General features: G+C 43.7%; 1 protein-coding gene across 6 annotated transcripts in view; it reads left to right on the forward strand.

Annotated features, from left to right (window-relative positions):
* Nucleotides 1-21,653, forward strand: part of LOC119172421 (uncharacterized) — a 103,115-nt gene that overhangs the window by 72,110 nt on the left and 9,352 nt on the right. For all 6 annotated transcript variants that reach the window (XM_075893771.1, XM_075893775.1, XM_075893772.1 and 3 more), the window contains 6 exons: nt 1,548-1,866; nt 7,294-7,616; nt 9,039-9,159; nt 11,888-12,181; nt 19,908-20,180; nt 21,176-21,364. In XM_075893771.1, the coding sequence (XP_075749886.1) occupies nt 1,548-1,866; nt 7,294-7,616; nt 9,039-9,159; nt 11,888-12,181; nt 19,908-20,180; nt 21,176-21,364 (1,519 nt within the window). The remainder of the gene's footprint in view (nt 1-1,547; nt 1,867-7,293; nt 7,617-9,038; nt 9,160-11,887; nt 12,182-19,907; nt 20,181-21,175; nt 21,365-21,653) is intronic.

A 21,653-nucleotide genomic window follows, 5' to 3' on the forward strand; every position in this document is an offset into this window, starting at 1 on the left:
AAAGGCACCCGGCGTTAGCGTCAGGGAGAGTTGACACGAGAATGGGCATTCGTTGTCAAGCCAGCTACGATATTCATGCGTCAGTCCTGAAGGTTTAACTGCGCTTATACAAACAAGGACACAGACAAAGTAATAGATAGCATGTGCTGTCTGTTACTTTCTCTGTGTCTGTTTACATTAGCGCAGTTAAGCCTTTGAGGGGGGGACGCGAAGCTTGGAGCGATCAAAAATGGCCAAAAAATGGATGTTTTGCAAAACCTATCTTTTGGGCGTTTGTACCAAATTACTAATACTAACTTCGGTCGGGAAATGTGATAAAATGGGCCTTCAAAGCACTCCAGCAGCAGTAAAGTGCCCCCAAAATAACGAAATTTGTTTTCGCGCTGAGAAAATGCAATTTTCTTAGCTTCGCATTTTCGCCAGGTTGACTAGCATAACAGATATTTTCGTTATCTTATTATGAGCCAAGTTTAATAAACGTTATACCGTTGAACTCGTAAGGAAACAAACTGTGGAGCTATGCTATTTTTTTATGGCTAAGTTGAACATATAAAATTTCGTGAACAAAAATATGAGCAAAAAACACTTCAAAATTGTGGAGCATCAACACAATTGAAAATTATATGACGATGTATATCAGTATCAATATAAATAGCATAGCTCCACATGGCAGGTATTTGGCTGTATGTAGCTGCATCTTAAACTGAACCAAAGAAATATCGAGAGAAAGTGCCTTAATCACCTATAAGGAATCACCTAATGAGACTTCACTTATTTTCTCATAGTCTGAGACCTAATTGAGGTACGAACGAAAGTCTTGAATGATATGGAAGTACAATATAGCCTGATAAAGGGTGAGCATAAGCTTCGCTGTTTCAACAGTGTTTGCAAAGTGAAACTGGCTGGATTTTTTCAGTTGCATGTCAAGAAATGTGCTCTGCAAAAAAAAAAAAAGTTCTGCATGTACTTTTGTGATTGCACTTGTTGTTTGGTGAACCTCCCCTACCATGAGAAGGGTGCTATCATTATCTGGGGTAATATGTTCACCATAAGAATCAAGTTGCAGATAAAAATTATCGCGATGGCTACCATTGTCACAACCAAAGAATCAAACTGAGCAAGGTCTGCTTTTGTATTAAAGGCATATACCTACTCATGTTCCTATGCACGAGTTACACTTGGTGATAGAAATCGCGAAATTGCTATTGCTAGTGATAGAAATTGTTATTGCGTGATAGAAATGTTCAGGATGTGATTATTACGAGAAAGAGAGAAAAAGTTGATTTTCGGTGGCGGAATTCAGGGCTGTAATTGTTGTGTGAGCAAATGTCGTATGTACCAGTCCTGTGAATCATGATTGACGTAAATATTTTTCACTGTGTGACGTAGCTTGTATAGAGTTATGTCTTTGGCCTGTGAAATGCCAATCACTTCCTGGCTCTGGCAGCTTGCTTAGCTCGTCAATTCATTGACTCGCTTGCTTTTGTTGTTGTTAAAAATGAATTCTCTACTTCATTGTTTCATTCATTTCTCCTTTTCACAAACAGGCACATCCTTCGACACCAGCAACAAGATGAGCGACTCAAGCAGCGGAGACAGCAGCAGCAAGCACAGCAAACTCAGCAGCAGCAGCATCAGCAGCAGCAACAACAGCAGCCCTTGGGGTCACTGCAGAGTGACGGCATTCGCAAGTCGGCTCGACGCAGTGGATCCCAGTCAGAGACCTATGTGTGGACCTGTCCGCACTGCCCTTTTATGTTTCCCAGCTCTGAGCTGTTGAGTCTGCATTTGCCTCTGCACGCCGTCGTGACAGCCACGCAGCCAACATCTGATTATCAGCTCGAACAGTGCCCTGAGTGTTGTTTAGTAAGTGATGCACTTAATCTACTTTAGAGAGTGTCCTCTACAGGTTGAGTGTATTCGAACATAACTCGATATTGTAGCTTCTATTTTTTTTTCACGCCTTCTGTCAAAAATTTAAGGCTGCTGAACAAAATTTCTTGGCGTTGGACACGACACTGAGATCATTATTTCCTCATGCGCAATAGTTGCCTCTTCTCGTGCATTATAGACCAGGAGTCTCTAAACTGGTTCGTACGAAATCACTGGATTCTGTGATCGATCACAACCAGTGTGACTCAGTCCTATTTTATCCTCGTTAGCACATTTACTGATGTAGAGAAAAAAACTTGCATTGCATCTTAGATTTAACGATGTCTTTGCACCTCACTTACGCCCATCAGGAGTATACAAACAGTAAGAAATGCATGCAGCAGCAGTGCTTAGAACACGCCGTGGCTCACAGCATTGCATTTGTGCGATTAGTGACCTGCAGAGGCAGCACTTCGTAAGCACATTCAATTCACATAAGTATTTTCTAACTGGTATGTGAAAGTCAGGAAATTCTTCAAGCCAAGAGCCAACATTCTGCCTGGTCGACTATATACTTTTTATTGCTGATGCTGGCAGTTCTAACCTTTCAAGTGTTCTTATACTTTAAAATTTTATCTTTGTAAAACAGTTATTTATTATTATTTTTACATTTTGTTTCTCGGTGCTTCTATTGACTATTTGCATTATATTTATATATATACATATGTATATATATATTTTTTCTTTCAATGTTTATATTGAAAATTTTACATTATAAAAATATTTACATTATAAAAAAGCAAGTTTTTGATTTGGAAAAAGAATTTTTGTTCATAATAATTCGAATATTGAATGAAGTTTTGTTATTGCAGTGAAATCTTATTAATTCAAACTTGGTTATATTGAAATCCCGCTAAGTTCGAAATATTTCCGTAGTCTCGTAGGTTAAATGTTAGTCTGAGTGGATAATATGAAGCTGCGGTCAGCACCAGTCCGGTTGCCATAAAAACCGGAATATAGGTGGGATTTTTTTTTTAGACACAATGAAAAGTTGATCCTAATCTTATGTACCCGTCATTGGCAGAAAAAAGATGTAGAAGTCTCGCAACAATGCGCAGCCGAAGTCATAAGCCTCCATTGCCATCATGAGCATCAGCAGCAGTGCCGTTGGGCAAGGCTAGACAAGGCCTACAGCCTACTATCAACGTCATTTTGCTTTCATTATCTTTGTCAGTCTGCTGTTTTTTTTTTTCTATTTCCTTCAGAAATGAGTGGTAGCCAACAGCCGTTTATGATAGCCTTGAATTAAAAAGTTATCGAGTATGCCGAAGCGCATTGCAACCTGGCGGCACAACAGGAATTCGGTGCTCCACCAGTTCCTACAGACGGCGTCCTCTTTCGTCGAACGAGCTACTCCACCTCATTGCCGGTTGGTTTCAGTCTTCGTCGTCTTCTCAGGCTCAGTTAGGCTACACCTAACTCATCAACGGCGCCTTGACTGCACTGCGGGCCGCATCCGTTCCAACTCGAAGCGGAAGAGCTGTAGGCCCATCGGGAAGGGCAGTGAAAGGTAGCGCCAAGTTTGGGCAGCTTTACCGACAGCTTCAGAACCGGGTGGTTCTACTGCTTCCGTCCAAGTAGCGACACTGACCTTCCTGATTTTCGCAGTTCGAAGCCCCAATGCACAGTGACAGCTCATTCTTTGGGATTTCCCATTACAGCTTGGGTCGCGTGCCACGAGCCTACTTTTCCAATCTTGTACATGAATGTGGCGCTTGAGGGCACTATCGGGGGTCTCGAGCATGAACGCCACATTCAAGCTCCTGGCATGTGCCTCATGCCTGCTTACTCATGACAAATGCCGATGGCAAGAAGTTGTCCTCTTATATCATATTCAAGAGAAAATGGCTGCCAAAAGAAGACTTTCCCTAGGATGTTATCGTGAGAGCGAACGAAAAAGAGTTCATGAATGAGTCCCTCATGCTTAAGTAGATCTGGCTCGTGTGGAATTGGCGGCCCAGCGCGTTTTTTCAGCGACCGAGCATGGTGGGGCTTCACTCAATTCGAGGCCACCTCACGGTGGATGTAAAGGGAGCTCTGTCCAACGGCAAGATGGAGCTTGTCGTGGTCCCTGAGGGACTAACATCAATCTTGCAGCCATTAGACGTAGTGCTCAATAATCCCTTCAAAGATAGCATGTGCAAGCTCTACAATGAGTGGATGCTGGGCGACCATAGAGTTTCTCACAATCATACCTAGAGGGAAATCTGGCACTAGTGAGCTGCTGGATCCAACGGAATAACGGGATACGTGAGCTTCGATCTTGATCCGTATTTGTATACCTCGAAGACGGTCTCTGGCTTCACATTAAAATGATTGATTTCTTACTAAAAGAGCATGTGATAAGCTATTTATTTTTGTCATTATGCAAAAACGTGTTGTATTTAACACTAGAGTCTTCTACGTTGATGTACAATTTTACGAAGCGTAAGAAGTAACCAAGGGCCGCTAAACTTAACAGGCAGATGACAAAGCGAGCGTTCTTTCTGCCACGTTTATGTCGTCTGCTTCTTTCCTTCGCCGTTTGGTTGTGCCGTCAAAGTGAGTGTACATTTATTTTAAAATATATTACCCATCAATGAGATTCGCTTCTGAACGCTTCGTTTTAGAGAAGCTTTATTTATGCAGTCGTACTCACTTTTGAGCCGAAGCCTCGCTCAGCACCAGCCAACACAAGCCTCGCAGACATATACCATCATTCCCAGCGCTCCAACATCGCTCCTTAAGAAATTCGCATAGATGGTGGCGCCACACTTCTCTCTAGGTATTTGTGAGAAACTTTATGTGGCCGACAATCCCAAGACCCCCATTTGCCGCCTACGACGTCCACCACTCGCGACTGTTCGTGGCTGAGTGTTTTCAGCATGGAAGTCTCTCCCGGGAGAAAGGGTGTGCAAGTCTCTCTGCAAATGCTGCATCAGAAATGCATTGGATAGAATGAAGGACGATGCACTCTGCGACGTAACCAGTGAGAAACAGATGTCGTAGGGCTCAAGTTTGAACAAGTCTGAGTGACAGCATTTTGTGGCCTTCTGGAGTTTAACTACATAAGACTAGTGTCGGAATAAAAAGAAACGCGACCACAGTGCAGCTGGTTGTGTCACGTATTTATCAAGGTTAGGGTGCACAAGGAGACTTTGTGATTTTTGAAAATTAATTTTTTTGGAAATTCGAAGCTGGGAGGGGGGGATTAGACTTATATTCCGGTTGGACCTATATTCTCGTTATTACGATAATTCAAAAACATTTGGTGCCTTGTGCCAATTCCCGATTTTGATTTCGCCGCAAGTTCACAGAAATGACGGCCCTTAAAAGCAACAAGGCGTGACATTTCAGTGATACTAATGAGTGACAACTGAGGCACCCCAGTCTTGCTACTTCCAGCACAAAAAATTAAAAATAATAATAAAAAGGTCTCAAGGTCAACCAAAATGTGCACCTGTGAAAAACAAGACGTGCTGCACTGCAGCACATTGGTGACATGCGGGCAGCATATCACATGTTTCTCGGAACATCAGCCAGTTGACCTCCAGTATGTCGCAATATTGAATTACCACACAGGGCAATGCCTATGGTATCCACTACCTCACCAAGAGCTTACAACGAAGGAGACCATTGCCTGGCGCAGACTCCAAACAGGAACCTACAAAAATCTACACACACTACATCACATGCACCCCACATCTTGCAAAATTGAATGCCCATAATGTGGAGCCACACCAACTCTGTATCGCATTAGGTGGGAGTACACACTACACAGCCTCGTACACCACAACATGGACATCACAGGTTAGCAATGGGAGGCACCATTGTTCAGCTCAGCCCTCGACGACCAGATCACACTCATCTAGAGAGCAGAGCGGATGGTAAAAGCCAGTGGCCTGGACTAAGGGCCCCGACTATCAGCAACCCACAGGAGATTCCTTTGCCTATACATAAATGAAGTTCGTCATCATCATCATCATCATCGTCATAATTCACTCTTTCTGTAATTGTAAAGAAATTAATAAAGGACAGTTTGGCCTTATTCGTGATGTATGCGAACCTCCGATTGCGGTTGCTCCAGCGATTTGTGCATTTGCTCTGCTGGCGGAGTTTTCGCCTGCTTGGAAAACCTGCTTGGAAACGCCTGCTTGGAAAACCAAGTTTGAAAGTTTCAATGGTCATGTTTTCTAGCCAAAACACGTCGCAAATTTCGTCACACTGATTGTTATTCAATTCTTTATTTTACCAGAAAGAATGGCCGCATCAGGATTTGCTGACGCAGCAAGGAGCAGGCGACATGCTGCCTGTGTGTCCCTACTTTGTTGCAGTGAAGATGTGCTGGTTTGCAGGCATACATTTCAGTTAATCACAACAACCCGTATTTTTGGTCACAGCAGCAAGGTCTGTCATTTCCCGGTGTTTGCGGCGAAATTGGGACCAGACATTGCTGGAAAGCATGACCCTTAGAGCTGCAAACTAGCCGGCACAGCGAACCGCTAGCCCCGATAACTTCAAATAATTTCAAGTCCCTTGCATCTCACTTTTTGTATGTTCGTTTAATTTAAAAACTTGCTTAATTCGAAGATTTCTTATGGCCCCGGTGACATTGAATTAACAAGGTTTCACTGTATTTGCAGGACTTCTTGCACTTTGCGCCCATGTAAATGCGGTCACAAAGTGATCCGACAGCCACATGCTTAGCAGTTCGTGTACATGGTGGTTAAGCAACTAAAGCAGATGTACACTGTCGTTCTTTATGAAAGGGAACTCATGAGTGCGTGGCCTGCACTCTGTGGTGTCTGCCTACAGGACCGTCATCAACCGACAGAAAAAAAAAAAAAAAAAAGACAGTGGGTTTTGGTGTCATCATTTGGCAAGCAAAACAACAAGTTATGTCCGCTGGACAAGCGCTGTAAGATACTGTAGGCAGCCAGCTGTTGTGAAGAGCAGGTCACGCGATTTTGTGTTCTCTTTCATTAAGAACGACAGTGTACATCTATCAATGTATCTCATTCTTTGGGCATATGTTAGCATAACGAAAGTTTATGGTATTTTATCGCATACAGCCCACCTCGGCGTTAAACCGGCACTTCTAACTACCAACTGCAGAAAACTTCTGGAGTATTTCGAAAAGTTCACACAGAGCCCGCACCCTGACTCTAGCTGTAGATTTTTCTGTACTATTTTTATGGGGGTTATGCACAAGAATATACCTGTGTTATTGAGATTGCTACATGGAATAGTTGACAATGATCAATCTTCTACAGTACAAGTCTTGTTTTCTTTTGTGTGTCGTTTTAACAGGTGATGTTGTTGAAGTCACAACACTTCTTGCTGTGATTTTTTACTGTCACCAGAGCAGCATGACGTTTGCAGGATTTTGAATCACGAGGAGCTTTGATGAGGCATGTTGGAGTGCACGGCAAACGTGGCCCCCCAAAACGCAACAAGCAGTCGTCGGAAGCAGCGGTGAAGACGACAGCCAGTGAAAGAGAAAACGAAAGGGCTTCAGCCGGTGCTCCTGCGCCACAGCGGGTCTACAAGTGCGGCCTCTGCTACAAGAGCTTTGCCACTGAGTACCGCTTGTCCAAGCATTACCAGGTGCACGGCAACGAGGAGGCCAAACCATTGAAGTGCGACATGTGCGACAAGCGCTTCCTGACTACCTCAGCTCGGACAGAACACCTCAAAACGCACAGGTGAGTTTCCCCCTTATGGAGTACAATACGGCCCACTGCTAATGCAGTACTGATATTATGTTGTTGACATGTTTTTTGGGTTAGAGGTACATAGCAAGGTCAAAACACGCAAAAAAAAAATTTTTTTGCAATTTTGAAAGGGCATTTTTTTGTGCACATTTTCACATGTGTACTTTTCTTACGGTATCTTTTGTGGCTGAAAACACTATATTTCTCATAGGTAGTAGTCAGGGAAAATGCACCCAAGGGCAAGGCACTCGCATGCGCAGCAAAGCACTCATATGCGCTTCGTGCTTAGGGTTCACTTTTCTTTAAAAAAAAAACTACCTCCATGTCCGAAAGCCAAAATGCTTACTTATAGTCAGCTGCGTATAGGAAATTATCAGATAACTTTTAAGCCAGTCTAAAGACACCGTGTGCCTTTATATTCGCAGTACCGCTGAACCAGCAAGCTCTTCATCGTGGAAACTCATGGCCTTCTTGCGTCCTTCGAGGCAAATCGCATGCAGGGTGACCATGAATATGCTCTAGTGTGCATTACTATTATTGTGATGCGGTTAGACTGAATAGTGTGTGAAAACGGGCCCCGTTCAAGTGTTGCGTAATTGCATTGCTGTCATCGTTCCCTTTATATAGGTTCGGAGTCTTGAGGATTGCAACATTGGATATTGCACTTGCATTCAATGATAGTAGTATCCTGAGCCAAAATTCTGAAATAGGTAGGATTGAACCCTAACCAAGCTTCAATGAACTTCCAGGAAAATGTTGATCGTAATCGACTATACACTGCGGATAGAACTGCATGACAAGGTTGATTAGGTCGTGACAAATATGTTCTTGTTTTTAGTAATGTGCAATAGTTGTACTATTTGAATTTGATTCAAAATTGTTCAACCAAAATCACCATTCACTACGAGTTTGCTTTGAACCTAAAATTCATTTTTGGCAGAAGCCTAATTTTTGTTGATGACAGTGTGAGAGATGAAATGGAATGAGGAATGTGTGTGTGTTGGGTGCAGGTCTCACAGGCTGTGCGTGGCTGACAGCACATGAACAAGATGGCACGAGTATTGAGTGAACATGGGGGCACATGTTTGTGCACTGGAGTACGTGGGAAGAGGCACGCGGGTAGGGCGCAAGGGGCCGGACATGTTGGATATATGTGGCACGAAGAATAAAGGGTTGTGTTGTGAACAAAGCTGCAAATCATCAAGTGTATTATCGAATCTGACGAATACAGTCGTCATCGGTCATTTTTTTAGAAAAATTTCAAGATGACTGTACTCGTTAGAGGTCATAAAAGGGTTAATAGGCATCAGCTGCTCCCTCGCTTGCGATGGCTGTTGAGTGTTATTTAAACGGTGCTGCACGGGGTGTTGCGGCTCAGCCATTCTTTTGCTTTTTTCTTCTGTGCTGAAACAGAAAGGAGCGGTACTTTGAGTGCCCGATCTGCAAAGAGAAATTCCACGTCGTCACTGCCCTGAAAGAGCACGTCGGCATTCATCGTGAGGATGGCGGTTACACATGTCCAACCTGCGCAAAGGTAAGGTGCACTTCTATCCAACTAAACATAGAGATATATGAGCTGTATATAAGGAATAGGATGCATATATGAAAGTAAAAGCCATGTCAAACTGTTGTGACATCTTTTACGATGCCCCATGAAAGATACTTGCACTTACGTTTTGTATTTTTGTATTGTATATTTCTAATTATCCAATCCTCTTTGTGATTTCAATACACGTGGCATTTTAGTAGATGTCGAATTTTGATTACTTTGCAGACTTTGTTGCAATTGTTGTAAGGCTCGACCATGCGCATATTATTATTATTATATGCCATGTGCTATATACTCATTAAAAAAGCTTATTTGCACTTTTGTTGACTGTGTTTTTAAAGGGGCACTAAGGCAAAAATTAAGTCGAAATTGTTGAAATACCTGTTCAGAAACCTCGTAGTGCTATTATTGTGCCAAGGAAGTGCTTATTTTGATATAAAATGATGTTTTAGCGGTCCACGTCTCTTCAGCACACTTCAAATCACCCGCATGAAAGTGGTCTTTTAGACGTCACTGTTTCCATGGCCACCGTTGCCTGCATTTATTATGCGACTGCCGACACCAGTAGCAGTAGAGCAAAAGTAGCGGGAGCCACAGCAGCAACAATAGCCATTGAACAATGTTCTGCAATCTCGAAGGCCAGCCATGATTTTGCGTGCTTGGTTCCACTGGGCCCCGCTAGATGGCATTACCTATCCAGCCTAAGCAGCTGAAAATTGAATTTTTTAATCACTCATGCCATTCTCTATAGTACATAGTAATGCTAGGTGGTTATTCTTTCTATAAATCAAACAGAAATAGACAAGGTGTATTTTATTACATTTCTTGATGCACGGAAAGTTTTTTATTGCAGCTAGCTTGATTACTAGTGATTAATTGTAGTTGGGCGCCCTCGTGTCATCAGGATTATTTTGCAAAAGTACCAGTCGTGGCGCTCATCGTGTGATACATTTAGCTTAATTTTTTGGTAAGTAAGGCACTGCTGTCAATAATATCGCCGTTTTAGACGTCATGCACTCAACTTGCCCTCTTACATAAATTATCATTTGCCTTTAGTGTCCCTTTAAAGGAGCTCACCGTTTGCGATGGCCCAAAAATTCCTTTTTTAAACTTTTAATACTGAATGAGTCTTGTGTAATCAAGACCTCCTTCTTTGCATGTTTTAACAACATAGCATCGAATATGCTGAAAAGTGTATGCAAGGAAAAAATATAAATATGAAGCATCCTTTGGCATCTACAGTCGATCCCGGATATATCAAACTTGAATGTATTGAATTATTGGCTATATAGAACACTTGAAATATTCCCTTGCATTTCCAATGCAAAAGTATGGGACTGGTGCATCCGTATATTGGACTCCCGCACAGCGGGACATCCGCTATATCGAACACTGCCCCGCGCCGAGGCCCAGAAGATGCATTTTTACTAGAGCAAATACTGATCGATTTCCAGCTCTTTCGAACCAATTCTGGTCCCTTTTCGTGCACAGGCGAAGAAAAGGCAGCGTCATTTCATCGCGCTGATCTGGTTCATCGTACGGCGCTTGCGAGCACACCGTGAGTGCACCAGTATGTTTGATGCGCGATCTGCAGGTCTCAACACACAGGCATAATATTTTTCAAAAAGACCAATTCCCGAGGACACCAAAATGAGAATGCAAAGCGACTCAGTGATCTTGTTGCAATGTTTACATTCCCTTGTTTTGTAAGCACTCAATGGTACGCGAAGCCTAAAAAGCATGGCCTTCGAGATGTGCAGCCTCGTGACTAATTTTTCATGTTCTCGGTTTTAAAGTGCATGTCTCGGAAGCTACGCTTTTTCTAGCTTTCCGCATCAAACCAGCTGAAAGCAGCGGCTGCCAGCTACAGAGCCACAAGTGACATTGATATTGCAAACATGTAGACAGCAAGAACTCGGCATTTCTATTGGCTCCTTGTGGAATTTTCATCACGTTCCTAATAAATTCTCATTCGATAATTGAACTGAATGTTGACCAGTACGTAGCGGTAAGAATAATGACCGGTGTTTGGAGTGACGTCAAGTAAAGCACCGCCGTAAACTTTCCTTGCTGGCCAGGAGACGACTTCAGGTACGTCATGACTGCGGACAGCAGCATATGGTGTCTCAGTGAATTCTGCTACTTATCAGCAATTGCTGGCACCATCTCAGACAGTGAGCGATTTCGTCGGTGCAGATGACGATGTAGCTGTTTCTGACTGCTTCAATGCTGAGATCATGGCTTCCGTTGCCGGTGCAGTGGAAGTCTAGCCATGTAGTTGTGAATAAGCCAACGCCTTCGCTGCCGTCGCTAACCAACCTTTTTCTGCACTTCAAAGGTTGCATCGGTGCTCTGCGTCAATCAACGCTGTTGTGGCTGAAGCAGCTGAATTCACTTATTTGAAAAGCTTCAGTCATATTGATGATGACTGGAACTTGATAGTGCGCAAGAAGCATGACAAGTTTACGGACTGTTTTCATGCGAAATAAAGTGCAATAACTTACAGTTCACACCTTGTTCTTCATTATACTGAGTGAATCGTTATGTTAGCGCTTGTAACGATTTCCGAGGCCTGAAATGCTTTCATTTAGGCCTTAAGTATGCATATTTTGTTTTTCGAATTATCGATATACTGAACTATTTCGCAGTCCCCTTCGAGTTCGATATATCCAAGATCGACTGTATATACATGCATATATTTTCCTGTGTGCAGAAATTTCCAGAGTACAACCAGGTGCGCAAGCACATCCGGGCATTCCACACAAACCAGCGCTTCCTGTGTGAGCTGTGTCCCAAGGTGTTTCCCCGGCAGGACAAGCTGAAGCTTCATATGCTGTGCCACTCTGAGCACCGAGAGTTCCTCTGCGCACTCTGCGGTCGGCAGTTCAAGCGCAAGGACAAGCTCAAGGAACACACACGCCGTCTGCATGCGCCAGATCGCGAGGCACGGGAGCAGGCACGCGCCAAAGTCGCGCGCCCGCTTTCGTCCAAGCGGTTTGTGCCCAAGGTATGCACTTTCTAAATATTGTCACACACGCGCTTTTGCTGTATTGTGTTTACACTCGCAAAGACCATTGGCAATACTCAGCGCAAACAGTGCCTCGGTGTTTGAGAAGCTTCCCCATTTTAGTAGATTATTTTATTAAGAATGGATGCCTGACGCAAACACCTGAGCTTATTCCAGAAAATTGAACGACGAGTAGTGATAAGGCATGAAATTTTAATGCATGATGTATAGAAGACCAGCGATGGACCAGGTTTAGCGACGACCAGTGCTCTGTGCACCAATATCCGTGTACTGCGAGCATTGATTGCTGTAATTCGAGTTTCTGTTACGCGGCCACAAGTTCAGCCAAGTAAAGAGCTTCACCTACAAGACCCCAACTGCTCCGTTCATCTGCATCATGAGCCCGCGGCACTATCATGAAAGCTTGCAATTTTAAGGGACACTAAAAAGAAAGAGCGTTTCATGTAATAATGTAAGGTCAGTGCTTGAGAATGTCTAAAATGTCAATATTACACTCGGCGGCGTTCTGCTAATCGAGAAATTTAAGTTAATGTAGGACACAATTCGCGCCACCCCAAGGATATTGTGGAACATAAGCGAGATGACGTCGCACGGTCTAGGCACAAATACTCTCAAGTACTCACACCACCCATCACAAGAAAGAAAATTTCATTGTTACAAGTCGGAACAGAGTGAATTTTTCACGTTTGAGCTACCCATCACAAGAAAGGAAATTTCATTGCGTAACAGGTCGGAACAGAGCGAAAATTTTGCATTTGAGTTTGATTTTTACACACACATACTCATCACACACACACACAAAAAAAAAGAATGTGCAGTTGCTCTTGAGAAGGATGTTAGTTCTATTTTCGCCAAGATGTCAGGCAGTGAGGGTGTGGTGATTGCTACGTCAGAAGGCCATTCTTGAAAGGGGGTGGTTTGAATCGCACAAATGGTGTGCGGTCACCTAAAACATAATTTTCTTTCAAAGTGAGCATTCACTCGTTAAGGAAGGAGCTTCTGGGAGTCTGTTTGGACTATCTATTTTGACTTAAGCTTTTAATGTCCTTATAAAGGAAAAACTATTGTAACAAAACTATTGAAACACGAGTGCGTGGGGGGTAGGTGAAAATGGCAGTTTTCTACAACACACATCTTTTCCAAAAGTGTGGCATCTCGAGACAAGGTCGCAGCTGTCAGAACATACGGACGCAGTAGATCAGGTCGCGCAAACCAAACATTGTGTACATTTATTTTACTACTTTTACAAATAAAGATGTCATTAATACCTTACCAGTGACATGTAAAGCAACCTCATACAATATGCTAACACAACACTCAAACATAACGACAAACGCAAAGTAACGCGAAAACGTCGTTGCCACTATTCGACTCACCACGAGAGACCCATAGGACACGACCCACGATTGCCGTGCTCCGCAGATTCCCTGCAGGAGATGTCCATCCCGATTGCTGCCCGAATGCCAAAGAAATTCTCTAGTGTTTTCTGTGCCACCACCAAGCCTCGCCACCAGGTGGCACTGCTGACGCTACCGCGCTAACCATACTGATGATGATGAACCCACCTGAGCACTGCGCCACCTACCACTCTGCTGCTGATGAACACAAATGTGGCCTATCCCCGAGACATGAACACTTGTTCACCACGAGGCGCAAGTGACTTCGTAAGAGGTGATAGCACCTTCTCAAGAATAACATCTAGAGATTCTTTTCTTCAACAACCATATATGCAATAGTAACAACTGATAATCTTACAATTCACTGCTTTGATCTTCTTATTATGAGTGTCTGTGTGCTATTACTACACCCTAGTACTACAGTGAAATCTCTATTAACAGAAATTGCTGAAAAGGGGACGCAGCAATTAGAACAGTAAATTTGGTCAAAATTATCGATTTTTTGGATTTCTTATTTTTTTTGTGATCCTCGGATCTTCTTTTACCTCATGTTGAAATATTATAATGAGCTACACTGTAGTAATCGAAAAAACAGCGCTTTATCTGTGTGTGGTCGTCGAAAATCACGAAAAAATCTCTCTACAGAAGGTGCCGCCGTGTCGTGAATTTCACGGCTCTCCCTCAACAGAGCACCGCCATCTTCATATCATTGTGAAGAGGAAAGGTCAGAGCTGAAAATAGCTGCAGCACCCTATCTCACCAACGAAAAATAAAACCAGGAAAAGCGAGCAAAAAAAGAGCAAAAGTACCATTGCGATTGATTGCAACAGTCATGGGGGGGGAGCTCATGGCTCATCGTATTGGTTGTGTAACATTTAAATGGCTCTCGCGCGCATTTGTGCAGGAGGGAGCCCCTACTGGCTGCTGTGGGTTTTGTTCATTCCTGTATTGATGGCCACAACAAGATGTGTGTTCTGCGATGAGCCCTAAATGAGCGAAGTACCGAACAGTACACACATACAAGAAACGGCGAAAGCCATAAAATAAAAGGAGAAAACTGGACACAGAAGCAAACGGCGCTGACCTCGCCAACCAGGAAAAGCTAGCGCACGTGGCAGATGAGACAGCTCCCCTGTGTGTGACTGGCACAGCGCATACGTATGCGCCGATTACAACCTGACCGTGGGCCGTGTTGACGGCGTGCTGCATTGATGATGCGACCAGTGCTTGCGGCGCCACGTCCAGTGTAGATACCTCCGCATGCGATGTTGATGAGTCTGCATGCGGTGTTGAAGAGCCACGTGCCGAGTTTAGGGGTCATCATATGGTGTTGACGCGTCCACAAGCAGTGGTGACCGAGCTTCTGGGAGCATCGGCAAGCGTGGATGCTCACGTGTTGAGTATTCAGCAGCGGCCTTCGGCTCCAACTCTCACTATTGTAGAGATTGTGGGATGATAAGAAATGTGAGTGGACGCTTTGAATGCATTGTCTGCTACCCTGGCTACTAAAAAGGAATTAGAACTTCTAAATGATGGCAAAAGTGACGATCATATTGTTCTCGAAGCATCATTTTTTGTAGCACACAAAGTGAGGATGAATAAGCTGCTGTCCTGATTTTGCTGCCACTGGTGTGGTGGCAGCAAAACTACTTTCTCTTGGGCTCGCAACTGAAATGAATGTGCTCTGTGACCACTGTGCAATAGTAAGTAAAGAGTGGTCATCTCCAAGGTGGGCTGGTCTTCAGCATGTCAACCCATTTGAGGTAGATATTCGTGCAGTAAGAGCTGTGCAGTCAGTGGGGAAAAATCAAACTACACTGAATGATATTTTTTTCCACATGGACATTTCCCGTAGGAAACTGCTTCGCAAGTTGTACCGTAGGCTGTACTGCAAGCGTAGCCACCCTGCCACTGCATCTGCAGCAACAGCAATAGAGGCTGCATGAGCAGAGAAGGTGCGTCAAAAATATCGGGACCTTAGATGTGCCTCAGGGGAGATCAATGTCATTTACGATGGCACATTGATGACAAGGGGCCACACAAGCCACATCGGTGTTGGCTCTGTCATCGAGTTGTACTCCGGCCTGTTCTTGGACCCCTGTGTTCTCTCCAACTACTGTCATGGTTGTGCTCTTGGGCCAAAACCTCACGACAATGGATACGGGGAGTGCTATGTGAAACACAAACCACAGTGCGAAAAGGACACAGAGGCAAATGCAAGGCACATCGAGATGCACGGCATGTCAAAAAGTCGACCAAAGTGCACAAAACTGCTCCCAAGAAGCAAAAAACAAAATTGAAATAAAAAGAAAATGTATTTAAAAAGACAAAGGGCTACATCCCAGGCGGGCTTTAAGGACTCAAAGTTAAAAGTTAACAAATTTCACAGAATAAAACTTTGAACTCCGTTTTCTCAGCATTCATTTTCTTGCACAGTTGTGTCAGTAATTCAAGTGCTACTTTATAACCATTGCATCTATGGTCATTCTGCTTTTTGCACTTAGAAGCTGAAGCAATAGTGACTGCTGTAATGCTATTCATTTTTCTCTGCATGTTATAAAAAATGTTATAAATGTCTTTTTTACAAAAGATGTTGAAAAAAGAACTATAATTAGGAGAGTTCAGAAATTTTTTTCAGTGCTAGTTTAGATTTAAGAAAAGATTAATAAAGAGTGTTAAGGTACACAGTGAGCATTGCTGAATATGCTTAAGCAAATATGCTACCTGAATTATGTCTAATTAACCAATTAATTATGGCATAACCCAGAAACTATAAAACCTGTCTTAAAAATGATTTCATCATTGATATTAGCATAACAAACTGCATCAGCAAGCTAAATTTAATTAATTTATTCCAATAAATAACAGGCATACGTAATTTTAATTGCCACATCCCCCCTTAAACAGAACTGCCTCTTGATTCAGTGGAATGCCAATGTCATGTTTGGTATACTTTGTTTCCAATCCATGCTAAATATTATTCATTAAACATTGGCATTGTTTGCATGGCTTGGACTAAGTGGCAGTGCTTGGCAGTCTTGTTTTGCATCGTTATATTTTTGTCAGCTTAAAAAAAAAAACTGGAAAAATTCAAAGATTAGCCGTCAACTACGTTTACAAACTATTCTGACGCCTTGATTCGCCTTCACTTATGCTATGGATTGCTGAAATAGAACCACTATCTAGAAGAAGAAAACCAGCATGTTTAAATTTCTTATTTTTGGTAAGCTAGGAATGAATCCTGACAAGCACATCAGCCGAGCCTCACGTCACAAGCACAGCCATGGCATGAAACCTGTATTTGCAAGGACAAATCATATAAATATTCTTTCTTCCCGTAAACAACTACAGAGTGGAAAGCATTACTATCTACCTCACTCTTGTTATGCAAATAGTTCTGCTGTTTTTTTTTCTTTTGGACATGTGTGCTTATGTACATCTTCTCCTGCTTGAGCAAAATAAAAATTAAAATATTAAATAAATGTAAGTATAAGCACTACTACAAACGAAACCATTTCAGTTTTATCACAATATGCATTGATGACATTGTAGTATGAAGTAACTCTCCCCCCTTTTTTTTACTTTTTCCCCCTTCTTTGATTCTTTAATTGGCTATGGTTGATCCTTCATTGTTCGCGGTATAAGCATACTTATGGTTGACTCTGGTGTGTCCAGTCTGGGAGTGTCCCAAGCGCTTGTGAGGCAATATTGAAATTTCTGTGCCTCTCATTCATTACAGAAGGGAAGGTGAAATTCGGAAATAGATTTGAAAGTAGTTGCATCACAAAAATGGTGCTTACTTCAATGTGTTGCATCTCAAAAAACACCTTCACAATGATTCTTCAAGAAAAAAAAAAAGAAACAAGTTGTGGAAAACCTCAACATGTTTATACTCCGCACAGGAAGAGACTTTTGTCGGCAAATCACGGGTATCTCAAACAGTGCTTTGCAGTGCAACTGAGCAAAGCTCGAATTTATTTCATTTTGTGTCAGTCAGTCGCTGTTGGTGATACATAGGTCAGTGGCCAATGAACTTCTTATTTTATTTTTATTGATTTCAGCCTTGCAATGAAGCAGTTGCCTCTTTTGAATACCTCTCTGTAAATTGGACTCCTGGTCAACGAAATACATTTTCATGACCCCCTGAGGTTTTTGTTTATAGACTCCACTATAGAATGGAATGGTGGAAGCGTTCGATTGAGCGCTTGCTAAGGAGTTCCTGCCGCCCCTGCAGGGCCCGGGTGGGTCAGTGATGAGCTCCCACTTGGAATCGGCCGCGTTGCTCCTGCGAATGCAGGTAGCGGTGGACGACCCGGCTACCGATCTCTAGGAGCACGCAATGGTTCGCGATTTGGCAGCCTCGCTGTACCAGTCAATATCAGAGGACGTGCCCTTCACTTTTGGGGGAAGTGAAGGATGTGGTCTCAAAGATGTTGCCCAGATCCACACCCAGTCCCGATGACATCACGCCCACCACGATGAAGGGTCTCTTTGCAGTCCGGACGATACTTGTGTTGTTTGTCATGAACACGGCGCTCTGGCTCGGGTAGTTTCCTAGGTGCTGGAGGCGTGGACGCACTACGTTCATACCCAAGCCCAACCGCTCTCCGCAGAAGACCACTTCTCAGAGGCCGATTCGCATAAACTCCACGTTCGGCAAGGTGCTGGAGATGCTACTGAACGGGCGGCTATACCACTTTTTGTGGAAGAACGGTTACGTGCATGCCAACCAGTTTGGCTTCACGCACGCAAGGAGTGCTGTCCTCGCTTTGCATGCCCTTAAAACGCGGCTCGTCCAACTCAGGGCTGCAAAAATTCCTGTTATGCTTATGTCGCTCGATTTTCAGGGAGTATTCATTTGTGTGTGGCACCCGCAGGTTCTGCACTTCCTCAAAAAGTGACAGGTCCCAGCTAACTGCGCAAGTTCTTAGTGAGTGATTTGTTGTGTTTCGGGCTCAGGGTGAGCAGGTGGAGGCGAATCCTTCTCTGGGTATCCTGCAATGTTCACCTTTATGGTCCATGCTATGGAACATCATTGTGCATGACCTGCTCCGCCTGGTCATGCCAAACGGTGTCACGACGCAGGCATAGGCGGATGACACACTGATCATTATACCAGTTGAATCGAAAAAGAAGCTCAAAGAACTGGGCTTTGAGGTGCTCAACAGGGTGGTGGCCCGGGCACGCATAGTAACGGTCACGGTCAAAAAGAAAACAATTGTACTGTGTCCTCTTTTCGCATGATCAGTGGGGCATCGGCAAAAAAAAAAGCCACCTTACCATTCGGGCCATTTGCATCCTGGGTGGGACGTTTAACCGCAGACTTCCATTCTTTATGCATGCCGAAACGCTGAGGGAAATGATTTAATCTTTGATCGCGTGAGTCAACACCTTGGCTCGTTTATAAGGCAGACGCCGGTGCCCAGAGCATAAGGTAAAGATATACTGAAGCGTCGCCCTCCCGGCAATAATATGTGCCTTGCCGATATAGTGGGACAAGATCTGCCCTGACTGTAGGTTGAAGCCCCGGATGGTACCCCTACAGCGGTCGGTGTTGCTCCATCTGTCGGAGGCTTTTCGGACAACTAGGACAACAGTGCTGCAGGTCTTAATGCGCGCCCCTCCCATCGTGCTCGAACTGGACTGACTGACCACAGAGTGTTGCTTGGTGACGGAAGAGGTCCTGTACTCAGTCGATTGGCATGGGGTTCATCCTGCTGATAGGGTGTCGATGCGACTATGCAGGTTGAATTCCCGTGAGGCCATCCTGACAGCTAGAAGCCGCGGTCTGCACGCATACACAAATGGATTGTAGTAAGAGGGGCTGGCAAGGGCAGCGAACATTGTCCTTGGTCCGGTGTACCATGTGGACCATGTGGCCATAGTGGGTCAGTTCTTTCTCTCCAAGGCCACGAGCGCGTTCTGCGCTAAGGTGTTGGCCTTGGCAGAGGCAATAAGTTGGCTGCGCAGCCACCCCACCGTTCATGACGTGAATGTATACACAGACTGCCTCTCACTGCTGCAGGTGTTTTCGTCGCGAAAGAATACTGATGTGCACATAGCTGACATGAAGCGCACACTACGGCACATTGGCTGTGCCGCACTACCATGTCCTGGGGCATGCAGGGGTGTTCGAAAATTAAATAGCTGGTCACATCTCCTCCCGCGCCTTCAGTCTTTAGGTTCTCAATTACTAACACTTCAGTTGTCAATAAGACTAGCATTTTTGACATTCTCGAGCATTAAAGTCTCAGTGCAGCCTGAATCAATGATCACCTTAAACTTAAGGTTCTGGTATTTGGGCCCAGGTTCCACCGACTGACTATCAGCGGTTCATCTACAAGTGCCACACGTGCATGCTGGGATTCAAGCGTCGGGGCATGTTGGTCAACCACATGGCAAAGCGGCATCCCAACGTTCAGCTGGAGCTGGTGCCAGAGCTTAATCTCCCCATTCTTCGGGCCACGCGCGACTACTACTGCCAATACTGCGAAAAGGTTTATCGGTCCTCTTCTAAGCGAAAGGCCCACATCCTCAAGAACCACCCGGGCGCTGCTTTGCCAATGAGCAACCGTGTCAAGGTGCGTGCATGCCTGGCTCTGACGGGTTCCATTTAGTTCATGTACCACTTTTAATGAGCTACTCGAATTTCATTCTTGAAAAACTGTTATACACTCACACCTGATTATAGCAAAGTTGCATCCTACACAAAAATAACTTTGTTATATTTGAAAATTTGTACACAGGTATATGTATTCCTAACACAACAACTACTGCAAAACAATCCTGCACTTACTTCGTTATAAATGATATTTCGTTATATCTGGCTTTGTTAATAGTAAGGTCTGAGTGTACTACTCAAATCTAATGCACCCTCAAGCCGAATATTCGGCGGTTTAAAATAAAAGTGCACTGAATTGTATTGTGATGAGACGTTGAAGATTACAATAAAGAAAGCAACAAGTGCATTTGGTAGATTTTCTGCAGGTATTCAAGAAATTCAAATATTATTCTAATAATTATTTGAAATTTCAAAGTATTCAAAATGAATGAACAGGTATATATTAGTCTGCATGTAATCCCCTTGCAAAGATGGATTTGCTGCAGTGGAGGGATGTTATGCAGTGAGAACACCTTTTCAAGAAAAAGGCACACTGCTGCAAAGTTTTACTTCAAAGTTGAAGGAACATATCACCCTCGGATCGATTCTTCCTCTTTTAGGTTCAAAGCTTGTTGTGCTGGCTTATAGGCTCTATGCGTCGTGATTTTTAAAGCTTATCACAGGTTATCACTTGCATTCTACCAAAAGTCGAATCTTCCTACTATTCAAAGTTGCTTTCACTTCTTTACAATTAAAAAAGAATTAAATTCGCTGATGCCTTGTTTCAATTCAAGAGTTATATATCTTTGCAAGTTGGTTGGGTCACGAGAGAGATGCTCATTTTTCATTACTATATGCGATATACACTATTCGCTTCAAGTTTGCTTGGTACTTATAATTTACTATTCACACAAGGCGAACAATATGCCTTTGCAAAGTGGGAAGTTTACTCTTCTGGTGTTTGACAATTTTCAGGGAGGTGTGCCCAGCCTCCCTGGCCAGCCGAACCCGACGTTCTCGCACATGGTGGGCAGTGTGACTACTCAGCCCCACAGCTGCTGCCTCTGCCACAAGCAGTACGCCAGCAAGGCCAAGTTGCTTCAGCATCAGCGCAAGAAGCACATGGAGATGGTGGCCCTGTTTGGCAACAACAACAACAACCAGGTCAGGGAACGGTGGTTATGACATTGTGGGTATTCAGTGCTTTCCAGTTCATAAATGAAAGTATGTCGATGGATAGTGAACATTTAAATTGCAACGAGTGTCTGAAGTGACAGCAGATATGAAGCTTGCACAGAGTTTGTTTGACATATGAAGGGTTTTGTCTTGTATACCCTGTATTGCCACTTTCATATACAGCGTGTTCTTTTTGACAATGCACATTCTTTTATAATTCTGTGATAGTCGGACAGACTCTATGCCAAGGTGGAAATACTTTGCCACTACTAACTCA

The sequence above is a fragment of the Rhipicephalus microplus genome, chromosome 4, assembly GCF_043290135.1.
Source record: "Rhipicephalus microplus isolate Deutch F79 chromosome 4, USDA_Rmic, whole genome shotgun sequence".
Taxonomy (NCBI): domain Eukaryota; kingdom Metazoa; phylum Arthropoda; class Arachnida; order Ixodida; family Ixodidae; genus Rhipicephalus; species Rhipicephalus microplus.